Source organism: Mus caroli, chromosome 4 (assembly GCF_900094665.2).
Source record: "Mus caroli chromosome 4, CAROLI_EIJ_v1.1, whole genome shotgun sequence".
Taxonomy (NCBI): domain Eukaryota; kingdom Metazoa; phylum Chordata; class Mammalia; order Rodentia; family Muridae; genus Mus; species Mus caroli.
Window position 1 is genome coordinate 103,365,521 of NC_034573.1, and position 13,454 is coordinate 103,378,974.

The 13,454-nt window shown below is 43.9% G+C and overlaps 2 protein-coding genes across 5 annotated transcripts in view; both read left to right on the forward strand.

Annotated features, from left to right (window-relative positions):
• Positions 1 to 13,454, forward strand: part of Agbl4 (ATP/GTP binding protein like 4) — a 1,132,428-nt gene that overhangs the window by 890,065 nt on the left and 228,909 nt on the right. The gene's annotated exons all lie outside the window — the stretch shown is intronic.
• The window catches only part of Bend5 (BEN domain containing 5), a 44,060-nt gene continuing 39,056 nt past the window's right edge, over positions 8,451 to 13,454 (forward strand). Inside the window, exon 1 of one of the 2 annotated variants that reach the window (XM_021161012.1) lies at positions 8,451 to 8,845. Coding sequence is in view for 1 of the 2 variants with exons in the window: in XM_021161011.1 (XP_021016670.1) it covers positions 8,620 to 8,845 (226 nt within the window). In the remaining variant the exon portion in view is untranslated. The remainder of the gene's footprint in view (positions 8,846 to 13,454) is intronic. The other variant, XM_021161011.1, reaches the window with a different exon arrangement.

The window sequence follows — 13,454 nt, forward strand, 5'->3', positions numbered from 1 at the left end:
AGGAGCTAGAAGTGTAAAAGTCCATGGTTTGGGCTCTGTAGTTAGGGTTGGGTCCTGGCTCTCCCATTACTCCTTTGGGGCAGAGTACCTATCAACTGTTGGATTTCTAAAAGAGACTAGGGATAGTATAGTATCTACAAACTGGGATGGATTTAGAGAGTAAAAGAGAAACACAAATGAGCCCAGAACAAGGCAATCACTGGTTCTTGTTCACTGCAGTTACTCCCACTCTTATTCTGGACCCTCCAAACAATAGCAGTATAAGGAAACTGTTCTGGGACAATAAGGGTGTGTGGGACTTCTCACAGATACTTTGCTGTGTGGATCTATCTCATCCTGTCTTCTTCTGGCTCAGAGAAGACTCCACACCACCTCTGACGGAGATTATTAACTCCTTGGCCATTAAGAGGAAATACCTGAGGGTAGGCTTCAAGAAGAGCTGGTAACCCCACAGAGTGTCAGAACTACAGTGTCTCCACTATAAGGAGGAAGAGATTTAAGAAGACTCAGATAATGTTGTCAAATTTTTGATACTTTTAGAATTATTAGCTATGGTATGGATGGTTGAAATGATAGATACTGGGCTGTCCTGTATGGCTTAGTTCCCAGAAGTCTAGGGAAGGGCTCAAGCTCCTGGGAAAGACAGCAGGATCTAGATCCCAGCACCAGCTCAGCACCTTGCCCCCTCAGGGCCAGCATATTTCAAAACAGTCTGGAAAACCAGACCTTAGGTGACAGAAATCCTGGGACGTTAAACAACTCTGTCACCTCTTTCTTAGTTTACTTGCCTGAAACAGGAGGATAGCTATAAAGTTCTATACTATGTCAGGGTACATAGTGAGTTCCAGGTCTGTCTGAACTAAAAAGTGAGACTCTGTATAAAGATTTAAAAACAAAATTACACACACACATAATACACACACAGAGAGAGAGAGAGAGAGAGAGAGACAGAGACAGAGACAGAGACAGAGACAGAAACACAGAAACACACACAAAGAGAAAGATGTACATACATCAAAACAAATCTATACAAAACAAAACCTCACTAATCTGTAAAGCATCCAGTTCTATTGTGGAAATCTTCAATTTCTCGTTCTGTTTTCATTCATTTTCTCCAATTTTGTTGGACTCAAGTGCAAGGGGGAGACATTCTTAGGAAAATCAAAGTTCATAGTTGGCTATGTACTTTTCAAATGGGTATGCCTCAGAATGACTATACTCATGAGTGACTTTGACTCAGAAGTGAAGCCAAAGGTTGTCACACAAAGTCATGACAATATAATGGGTATGCTGGCCCTAGGACTTGGGAAGGGCGGATTATTTTGAGCTTCTGATTACTGGAATGATCAGAGACTGACCAGAGAGTCAAGGTGTTCTCTATGAAGGACTCTTGTCCTGCCATTCACTAGAAAAAGAATCATCAGAGCTTAAATGATTCTCCTGAGTAGGAGGTTAGTGTCTTCAAGCCAACATCAGATAAGAAGTCCAGTGTTTTAGGGTGAAATGGAATCACCATGCTTCCTGGGAGGCCCATGAGCTGTGTTGGAAGGATTCTGGGACTATTATGTTTTTATTGGTATTTATTTATTACTATATGTCAACTAAGCATGATTGACAAATTAACGATTTTTCTCCTCTGAGGATTTTCCATAATTATTTCTCTTTTATTCTTTCTGTATATTCAGACAAACATTTTGAAAACATTATCCAGACTAGTTTTGCTAAGGAAATGCTAGATGAAAGCGTGTCTTGATATTAGGGTCCGGTTGGGGGAACCAAGCAAACATGGTGTCAACACAGATAAAGACAGTCCCAGAAATAAAGGGAGGCAGGGTATTGAATTGAACTCTCAATGTTCCTCCTTTCCTGGCCTCCCAGGGCTGTTCTCTTTTAAAGATTCATATTTTAGACATCAGTTCATTCAATTAGTCTTCATTGAGAGTCTCCATGTTTCAGGCTAGATGTGAGGATATAAACATAAAGAAAGCAAAAAGGGTCCATTTTAATGGAGCTTTTGATCCATTGACAAATAGACAATAGTAGAATAAATAGATAATTCTGTGCTACAATAAAGATCAGGAAAAAAGTGTAAGAAGACACAGAAGAACAGAGCAGCGATCAGAGCATCTCTCTGGAGGGAGCTGGGAACAAATATGGGAGGATACTCTTGAGGAAGCAGTGTTTCCCTGAAAACACACAGTGCGAGCTGACTTAACAAGGCACAACTTCTCAAACTAATCCGCCCCCTGAATGAAATTCAGAACCGGGACAAGTGGTACTTTCAAACAAAGATAATTTCTGCTTTTAATTTAATTTAATTCTTTTAAAAACTGGCATCCAGTATAAACAAAAGATAGTGCACTGTAGTTGCAGGCCTGAATCCAAACCATGTTCTAATATGTGAGGCCTGTTCTTACTGTGGTCAGCCATGGGCAAATTTCTTAGTCTCTTCAAGCAGAACTTCCTTCAAGAGATTATTAGTACAACTTCATAAGATTGTTATGAGTGTTACATGAAATAATCCATATGAAGTTCTTAGAGCAGAGCCTGACATATGGTAAGTCCTCAGTATATTATAATATCATTATTGTTATCATCATTATTATAGTTACTGCGTGAACTAATAACCCATTCTTGTGTGGGGAAGTGCTCCAAATATATTTATTAAATCATGTTGGAAAAAATAAATTGAACTATAGTGATGTTTGTCTAGCAAGTATCCCAGAATGCCTCTATCCATATGCTCTTTTATCAGGTGGTCTCAGGCTCTAGTCACCAAAGAGGAGCTCTGGTCACACGTGTGCTAAGGCTATGGTACTTGCCTACATTGCAGTGAATGTTTCCAAAACTTTGGGTTTGAAGCCATTCATCCTTTCCTACTGATTTCACTGAGGATTTTCCTTGAAGAAATTAAAAGCTTTTATGTATTAAATAAAATGGAGGATGTAGATGTGTTTAGGGCAGCCCAGAGCCCTGTGAATGTGCAGAGAGCATAGTCAAGTTCATCCCATGTGATCCTGGCCCTGCCGTGGGAGCTTGTGCGGGCCACTCACATGAATTGGTTAGTGGATGATCTAAAATCTACCATGCTTCTTAAATAACATTTGAATTGGTATTGAAGAGAAAAGAAAGCAAAATGGGAGTCTACAGTGGAAAAGTACAACTTGCCTCAGAGAGGCTAAGTGGCTAATCTGAGATTGTAGAGACATTTCAGAGCCCCATACATTTTCCCTGAAACTAGTAATAATGGTGGTTGTTACTTACTGCTTGTTGATAATTTCCTATACACATAGCACATTGCCTTAAAATTTCCTCACGGGTACTCAACTTTTAGAATAATCTAGGAATTAAAACAAAATCCCAGTGTCCTTAACCCACTAATTGAATCAGGATTTCAGACTAAAGGGCCTAGAAGTAGGATACTTTTAAAGCTTCCCAGGTGATGAAGACACAAAAAGAGGGTAGAGAAGAACTCCTTTCTAGATTCTTACAGACTTTCAGGTAAGAAAACAGGAGGTGAGGCTGGAAATAGTAGAAAGATTGCTGATGGTTGTCAAGGATCAGGGCTGGTGGGGAGGGTTGAATAGGTAAATTACAAAGGAGTTTTAAGGCAATGAGCATATTGTGTATAGTACTATCATGCTAGATAGGTGTCAGCGTACATTTGTCCAAACCTATAGAATGCACAATGGGGAGAATGAACTATAACATAAACTATGGGCCACTAGTGATAAGTGTGTGCCCACAGAGTGGCATCAGTTGTACTACTGTGGTGGAGGATTTTGACGATGGCTGTGCATGTGGGAGTATGGATAAAGGGTACATGGAAGACCTTTGTAATTTTGTGGTGAATCTAGAAAACTAATTTTTTTAAGTCTTTAAAAATGTATAAGGAGAATCTTGAAAAGTCAAACATCACAGGGGAAAAAAAAAAGGCAAAATCACCAAAAAAATGTGATCAATCATTAGCAGAGAGGTTGGAAAGACACGCTCCAATTGCTTTAAAAATTCACAGAACCCAGGTCTCCTTAAAATAGCTTTGCAAAGTACATGGAGAATTCCAGGCAGTAATATGAAACATAAGTCCCACTGATGCCACTGAACATGCTTCAGCTGGTGAAACCGAAGGAGCTTGACATGAACCCAAGTCTCTGCAAAACTCAACAGGAGAGCACAGAAGAGATGGAGACGGGCATGCTAAGCTGGCCCAGATGTGTACATGTTCTGCTCCATTAAAAGGACTTGGATGAGAGGCAAAGTACATTTGGCACACAGAAAGAGGAAGTCAGGGGAGGGATGAGACTGGACACTTAGCTCCATCAAGGCCTCCCTCCTCCTCGTACTTACCTCCCCTCCAGTTTCCCTCCATACAGTTTCTGGAGCCAACTCTCTACCATGAAAATATGACCACCAGCCTTCCAGGCTCCCCAGAGCCAAACTGCTTTGCCAGTAAGTTTGATTTCTGAACTCTGTCTGGGAGTGTATAGCAAGTCTTCAGCAATTCAGTGTGCGATTGGCCCAGTATGCACAGTGCTTGGTGTGTATGGCTTCTAGGAAGAAGCATCAGAGGACACAGGAAGCACCCAGCTGGCATCTCAGAAACCGATTGTGTGAGGAAGGACAGGTGAAGGAAGTGATGATGTCTGGAGAGAGGAAAGACAAAATCCTAAGTTTTCCACATCTGAAAAGCTGGGGTGGGATTCCTCATGATCATAACATGGCAACTACAATATAAAAGAATCTGGCTCAGCACAGGAAGTCTTTAACATTTAAGAGTACCCCAAGTTAAGGTGTGGTAGCAAACTTCTTATCACTGGATCTAAGTGACCTTTTGGTAGGGCTGTTGAGGAGGCAATTCAACTATAATGTGTGGACTTGATGTTTTAAATTGTTCCTTTGAGTTGTGTGTGTGTGTGTGTGTGTGTGATGTATTTTGTGTATTTTGCCTACGTGTATGGCTGTAAACCATACACAAGCAGTGCCTAAGGAGGTTACTCAGCCCACTGTTTGCCAATCCTTCTCTAGAACCCATTCTGCAGACCTACAAGGCAACACAGAAAGTATTTAACCGTTGGTGTCCATTTTCATCATCTGACTTTTTTCTTCTCTTGAGGTTCTTGGGAAATAGAACTGCTACTTTGTATCAGTTCACATAGACAACATTGGTAGCTAAGGTGAGGGTGTTGGTATTTAATGTATCTGTCTGTCTTCAGTGTGGGATCAGGGCATTCCTATTGGATTCATGGGAAAGACAGAACTGGATTCAGTTCCAACTCTGAAAAGAGCAAATGGGCTTTCAAGAAAACCTTGTAAGAGGCTTGCTCTGGTCTCTTGTTGTCTTTAATAAGTTTTTACCCAAGAGTCTAATTCACAGCCCTGCACCATGTATCTGGGCTGCTGAAATTACTAGCTTTTATTTGCACTCAACTCTGATTCTAGCTGAGGAGGGATAGAAAGACAGCCTGTGACCCCAGAATCTGGCTGAAATTCTTTACCATCAGAAAAATAAAAATTTCAGCACAATTAACAATTGTTTAAGGCCTTTCTCCCTTCCCAGCTATATACATAATTTTCTAGGACCAGAAAACCTACGCACAGGGGAAGGCTATGTACTAACTAAACTCCTTGCGCAACCCCAGTGGCTTCTGGTGTTACTTTATCAGATTATAATTCCATCCAGGGCATCTCCAGAGCATTTCTATAATTTCATTATCATGATAGAGACAAGAAAAAAAAAAGAAGAAGAAATGGTTTCTTAGCAACCTTTTGAGATATAATTCGTGTTAAAAAAAAAAACTGGTAGAAATGGCTGATGCTAAAACAATTGAAACTCCCTTGAGTAAACCCTACCTCCATCTTAGTATGTGTTACTTTTTGTAATTGTCTGGCAGAGGAGCACACACCCAAGCCCTTGGGTGAGTCTTACTTCCTTCCCCTGAGCACCTCTTTCTCTCTTAACCCTTGTACTTAAGCCTACATTAAAACATCTTTAATAAAACAGACCACTCTGCTTCATAGTGCTAAAATTCATTTCAGCATAGAAGCCACAAATCCCAGTTTGGCCAGACCTGAGATCCTTAAAGTGTTTGAGGGACTCCTCAGTTTGTTAGGGTGAAGGTATAGAGCAGTGTCACTGTTCTCTGACCTCTGACACCGTGAGGAAATCAACCATGCTGGGAGAAAATTGGAAGGTGGCTGGTTGGTGCTTGAGCAGTGTAGGGAACTGGGGAAAGAGAAGGCGTTTGACTTGTTTTTCAGGGATAGCTGAGGTGGCCATGCAGTCAGTAAAGAAGAACTTCCAGGGATGAGGGTAAGAAGCCAGCACAAGGCTGTGGTCATGCTAGGTTGGGAAATGCTAAATAATTGATACAGACTCTGGAGTGGGCTGTGTCCAGGAAAGTGATGAAAAATGAAATTGATATTTTGGGGTGACCCTCACTTAGATGCAGAGATGTGCTAGAGTGCTACCTGAAGTTATTTTTGAAAATGTGGTCTGGAGTCTCATGGATTGTCATTAAATATGGCCAACTTTGCATGCCTCATCTTATGAGCTACCAGAATCTTACTTCTCATTACATTCCCTTGACCACCAAAGTGATGTATTTCCAAAATAATCCATAGTCAAAAATAAATAATCAGGGGAGCATATTTTCCAGAACACCTCAGAGTCATAGGATAAGTCAGGATGAAATTATTCATCAGGATGACTTGATAACCTATTCAATTGACTGGATATCACCAATGGATTGCTTTAAGGGAACTTTATTCGACCTGCTACTCAGGCTTTGAGAGCTGTGTGGGGTTCAACAGTATAAACTATTCCTCAGATCACAATGAAGTGAATTTGGGAATTTGGCTTTATCTCTATCATGAGTATAGCTGATGTGAATAGGAATGTGAGCACAGTGCCTATAGTTTAAAATGGTTAAAATGTTTTTTATTATTATTGTGAGGACTAGCAACAAGAATGTGTGTATGTGGAATATGAGCATAAAGAGTACAAGAGAAAACAAAATCTCTCACCTATGCAAGAAACTCAGAATCATAATAAACATTTCAGTGCACTTGTTTTGTTACAGGTTAAATTCATTTAAATGAGTTTTAAAAAACATAGCATTTCGTTAAATCTACCACCTCCTTTATGCATGCCTTTATGAGAATACTTTTCTCAGTATAACCTCATTATTAAGCTTTCTTAATGCTCTCAGACTAGAATGAAAGATTACAAGTAGCGGAAAAAAATGGGTTATCCAGACAGTAATTTAATATTGACAGAGGATCCAACTGAGATTCAAGTTCTAATACATTAGTAAATACTACAAGGTCCTAGGTATCTATCCTTTCTATATACCACCAAGCCTACAATATAACATGGAGTGTGTACTCAGAAAAATATTAGTTACTTGAATAAAAGAATAAGTGGAAGAATGGATGTATGTGAAATTCTGTTTATCCTTCCCCCCAAATTCACCAATCTCTCTCTGACAAATACCCTGGTATTGGGCTAGACAACTGGAATATAAATAGCTCAGTTTCCCCGTAAGCATACAATACAGAACAAGTACAGCTCTCAGCCTTCTTTCTCTGGAAGGCGTGGTTTGTGTGCAGGAACCAACCTTTCCAGGTTCTCATCTGTGATTTTGGAAACAGAGAAGGGACTGCTGTTCTGCCCAGTTTGGCTCCTGAACTCAACTGACTCCAGAAAGTCCGGTCTCTGCTCTGGCTCCCTAGAGCCCTCCATCCCTGTTTCATTCCAACTGTTCCAGCCCAGAATCAACAAGTAGTGGAGGCGATTCCTCAATGGAGAAAGACCACAGGGAAGAGGGGTGCCGCTGCTCCCTTAGGATAAAAACAGCCCTGGTCTAACCCTCTGCCATCCCAGCAGCTGGTTCAACTGGAAACCTCAGATTACTCTAGTTCTGGCCAAAAACTGGTTTGGCAGCTCTAGGGGAATGTTTCTGGCTCACTGACCCTCACAGCAGGTGCTGGCAATTTTGCAAAAGAAAGAGAAAAGGGGGAAATGGGTTTGGAGGGTGGACTGAAGGAACGGAGGAGCTTAGCTAAATTCGAAACACTAAACTTCTGCTCACTTGCAAGTTTACACTTGGGGATTCACCTAAAATTGCTACCATCCCGCCAGCCTCACTCCTTCCCACACCCTCCAGTCCTTTGCAAGGTAATTTTGTTGCAATGCAGTTTGTTCTGCAGCGCGATTGTTGAAACTATTGAATCCGCCCGAAAGCGACTTTTAGCAGCGCTCCTCCTATCCTCCAACGCTACTATCATTATTAAGGCGATTGAATCTCTTTTTCCCCACCTTACTGCAATCGCACTCCGGCTGTGATTGCTCGGGTCTGACTTCGCAAGTGGCGGTGCGCTTCAAAACCCCCTCATCCGCCCCTCGCCCGGCTCTCTCCACTCCCCTCCCTTTTCCGCGCCCAGGCGAAAGCAGCCGATTGGCAGAGCGGGGCTTTCAGGAACAATAACAGTGGGGGGAGCCGGGGCCCCGGGGAGCCTCCCCGCCCCCGGCCCGGCTGCGGCTCACGCCCCTCTAGGGGTCCCCACCTCCGCGCCGCCCCACGGGCTGACCGGCGCCCGGGCCCGCCCCCGGCGCCCACCATGTATGCCTTTGTGCGGTTCCTGGAGGACAACGTCTGCTACGCGCTGCCCGTGTCGTGCGTGCGCGACTTCAGCCCCCGCTCGCGACTGGATTTTGACAACCAGAAGGTGTACGCGGTGTACCGGGGCCCGGAGGAGCTGGGCGCGGAGCCCGAGAGTCCCCCGCGTGCCCCTCGGGACTGGGGCGCGCTGTTGCTCCACAAGGCCCAGATCCTGGCGCTGGCAGGTGAGCGAGCGGGCCGGGAGGGGCGTTGGGACCGGGCGGACCTGGGGCTGGTTCCGGGAGAGGCCGGGCGGCTGGGGCCAGGGAGCCACCGCTTGCTCCTGCCTCCCGTTCCTACTCCTTGGGCTTTCTTTTGGGTACCAGGTGTCTCTAAGAGGCCAGACCAGTTAAAAAGACCTGAGGGTCCCCTTTGTCTTCCTTGCTTCTCTGACACTCCCGCGCCTTGCTGTCAGTCAGCTTTCTCTACTCTGCTCTCTTCTTTCTGACTCTTTTGTATTCCCCTTGGCTCTTCACTTTCTGCTTCTCTAGCTGCCTACTCTAGCTGTCATGTCTCCCATCTCTCACCTTCACCTCTCTCAGTTACTTCCTTCTGTGTTGCTTTCCATCTTAAGTTTCTCAAACTGTACCTCCCTCTCTCCCTTTAAGGCCCTTGGCGTCTCCTTGGAGCAAGAAGCAGTGTTAGGTCTTTTAGATGGGGGCCCTTTCTCACAGAAGGAATCTCTGACACTCTGTTCCATCTGGGCCATCATTAGGATAAGGAGACCTAACCTCAGTGTACTGCCCAAGGTGAGGAGGTGAAGGGCCTTAGGTAGCCTCATCTCCACCCCACTTTATGCATCTCCCAGAATGCTCCTTGAGAGAAAGATGGTAGAGTTTCTAGTTCAGGTGAGGGCCTGACCTCCTAACTCTGATCACACCTGGGGGTGGGGAAGAGGGAAAGGAGACAGGCTGACAGGCAGGCAAGAGACCACCTGGTCTCTTGGTTAATGGGTAAAGATAGATTCAGTTTGTTAACAGGACAAGCCTTTCGGCCTCCTGTACTATGCTGTATCACGCTGAGACATAGGTTCCTCTTCAAGCAGAAACATTTGGCCTTCTTTCTGATCCACTTGTAGAAGGCTTGGGTGCACACCAAGTGGGGAAAAGGAAGTCACCACTTCAAGGCTGGAGAGCAGAGGTGTAGCTGCTGCTGGTAAGAGTGCTGCCTTTGATTGAGTAGGCAGAGACTGTCACCTTCCACCTGGAAGACAACCCGGAGATTAGGAGCTGAATGAAGACATTGCAAAGATTTCATGGTTTTGACACTTTTCCTACTTTTCCCAGGGACCTATGTTTCCACTCCTTTAGCCTAAAACTAAACCTAGCATGAATCAAAGTGACTTGTCCAAGATCCCTGGACAAGCAAGCTGTCAGTGTATCTCAGCCTGGTGGCTGATTCCTTTTTAATAAATACCTCTAGAAAGTAGGCTTACTGGAATAAAGGGGCAAAAGATTTGGAATAGATCAACACCACATGGTCCTCTTTTTGAAAGGTTAAGTACTTATCACCTCCTAGACAGGTCCTGGGGGCACAGGGCTGTAAGTCCACTTACCACCAAACACTCTGGTCCAAGAGAAAAGAATGAGCGAGTGGGGATAGGTTTAGAACGGAAGTCTTTGTGGCTGATTAGGTTTTATTTTGTTAGCGTGCTTTCCTTTAATTATCTAGGAAGGGATTAGGAACTTATTCAGCAAGAGGATAAGTCTGAGGAAATGTTAACTAGATGGAATGTTAACTGTTTGCTACAAGAAAATTGAGGGTGTTTCTTGATGATCCAGACTCACAGAGAGAGTGAATAGGATGGGTGTAAGGAGGCAGTGGTTAAAGCCTCTTTTAGAGATTGTCGGTCTACCTGTCTATCCACTCAGGCATCCATTTCTCCATTCCTTCAGGGAGTGTAGACACATGGTACTCTTCAAGAAGTACAGGGAGGCTAGTTAGACAGATGGCAGCCTGCACTGACTCTTATTGTAAAATCAATACAAGTTGCAATGGGTTATTAAAATACATACGTACGTAGGTACATACATATGAAACCTAGGCAGCTTCTAGAAACTTAGCAGAGTAGATGTAGAGATGAGTGGTACCAGTTTCAGTTTCAACAAACAGAGTGCTTCTTCTCATCTCCAGTTTTGTTTTTGTCTTTTCAAGACAGGGTTTCTCTGTGTAGACCTGGCTGCCCTAAAACTCCATAGATCAGGCTAGTCTTGAACTCAGAAAGATTGAGTGTGTGGCAGGGAGGTGTAGAGACTTTGGCAACTTGAGGTTGGCTGGATTCCATTTTTTCCAGTAAGCTGGTAAATTTATAAATTGGAACTGTTGTTCTTGGTGTGAACCTGATTGGAAGGGCCAGTATAAATCCAGAAATTCATCTATCCTGGAAGGACTCTCTCCCTTGTGTGTTGAGCTTGATGGCTTTAAGGCTTGCTTGAAGTGACTTCACTTGAAAACTCATCTGACCCCTGAAAAGACCTTTCTGTTGTTTAACTACAGTCAGCCTTCTTGTGGGACTTAAGGACTCAAAACTGGAACCCATGGGCTCTTATAATCTTGTAATCCATGGGAGCAGAGTTGTGCTGTGCCACCAAGTTTGAGGAATTAGTTCCTCAAGAGGAAGGCCGAGGTGGCTTTGTGTCTGTGGACTGCTCCTGGTTAATTAATTGTGACCTCAGTAGCATAGTTCCAGAGGAAGCCTTAGAACTGCTTTGTGGCTTTTGGTGATATATGTTAGCGTCACCTTATATCTGCCCAAGCCAATCACTGTAGCTGCCTCAAAGTGTTCCTTTTCATAAATCTAGGAAATGCCCAGCCAGCTGCTATGGCACTTTGTACTTTACCATCTACACTAGCTTATGCCATGGCTTCAGTCTTCCTTTGTACCAAACTCCAACTCCAACTTTAGTTTAAAAAAAAAAAAAAGAAAAGAAAGAAAGAAGGAAAGAAAATAGGAAAACAAAACAAAACCTAACGAAATCCCCTCCCCACTCGTTAGTGACAGTCTTGCTGTGTGCCTGCTCATTATTGACGTTCATGTCTTATCCACTGATAGATATTACCATGGTTCTTGTTTCTATTTTATAGATGAGAACACTGAAGCTCAGAGTCCACCCTGCAACCACATACAAATAAACAGCAAAGCCAGAAAGGCAGCGCAGATCTTCTAGTGCCAGCCCTGCTTGCAGTCTCCTTTGTAAGGTGGCTGATGAGCCAGCCCAGCATGGTGAGGAAGGATTGAAAGGACAGGGAAAATGTCAGTCAATGAAGTGTGTAGCCCAAGGCAAGTTTTCCGGCCAGAGAACTGAGTTAGTCCTGAGTATTCAGAGCCATTCTATTCTTCCTCTGTCACCTGACCAACCTCCTTTGTACAGAGATCACAAACTTACCCACACTTCCACTTGTCATCTACCTGTTGAAACCTTCTCACAGGAGCCCCTGTCCCTTATAAAGAGACAGAATGATTCAAGGATTGACTCTCCTGTGGCCAGTGGTCTCTCCTTACTTGCATTTATTTGCCATGCAGGCTGTGAAATTGAGAACTTCCCTTTCAAAGACCTTGCTATTGTCTAATTGCAATCTAGCCTGCTTATGGGGTTTAGAGACTCCAAACTGGTTCCTGTAGGCTTTTACAACCTCGCAATGCTGTCATTTTCCTGGGCACCTATACTGTGTAATTATTGCTCCACTGCCCTAAATTCCCTTTGTGGTCAAGTGTGTCCTTACTGTTTCTGATAGGCCAGACACAATGCTGTAATAATGTGTGGCTACACCAATGCCCAGAGACCAAGGCTCCATGATCACAATCATGGCACAGTCCAGAGAAGACAGTCCTTTTAGGGCCAGGCACAAGGGGTTTTTGTGGAGAAGACAGAGTGATGAAGGAGAAATAAACACTGTCCTCAGGGAGTGTGTGGAAAATGCTAAGCAGAGGCAGAAGTCAGGCCCCAGGGAGCACAGAAAGGGGACCAACTCTAGGAGGGTTTTGAAGTTTTTCCTTTCCAGATCTACAAGCACCGACTGTTTTCAGTCTTGCCTAGGCTCTTACTCATTTAAACTCATGCAGCAGCCTACTAATTAATCACCTAGTCTCCAGTCCACTGTCGATTGTATTCAGAATGATCTAAACCACTGTCTTATCAATCACCTCCTCTCTTTAGAACCCTCTAGCTCCCCACAGCCTGCTTACTAAAACTTAAGCTTTTTGGCCTGTAGACCAGCTCCAGGCCTGTAGACCGCTTTACTTTTTCAGACTCACCTCTCCAACCCCCTACCCTGCTTGCCCCCTACCCCGGACTTGAGGTATATCTTGCCATTCTGCGAACACACACCCCTCAGCCAGCCACAGTGGATTAATCTTTGTCTGACTTGAGCCCTCTATCTAATCTGAGTTTACCTTCCATTGGAGAAAACAGACTTGGGACCCATTGCTATCCAACTGTGAGAGAGAATGGACAAAGTACACTGGGAACACCCAAACTTAAGGGCATTGTCTTATTGTCTTGCCTCTGCCCCAAGGGAGACTATCCCTTCTCAGAACTCTGCACTGCGTTTGCTCCCCACTCTTGACTTGTTGCGTTTTAAGACTGTTTTGGTTAGTGAGTGTTCCTGCCAGGCAGTGAACTCCTCCAGCACAGGGACCTTCAGTCCAGGGCTGTACATCCACTTGGGCCAGGTTGGTTTTTCTCACATACTTTGTGAAGACAAATGCTTGATGATGATGATGATGATGTTGTTGTTGTTGTTAGGAGGTAGAGGAGGCATGAACCTCTAAGCCACAAACTTGATTTGGTTTTG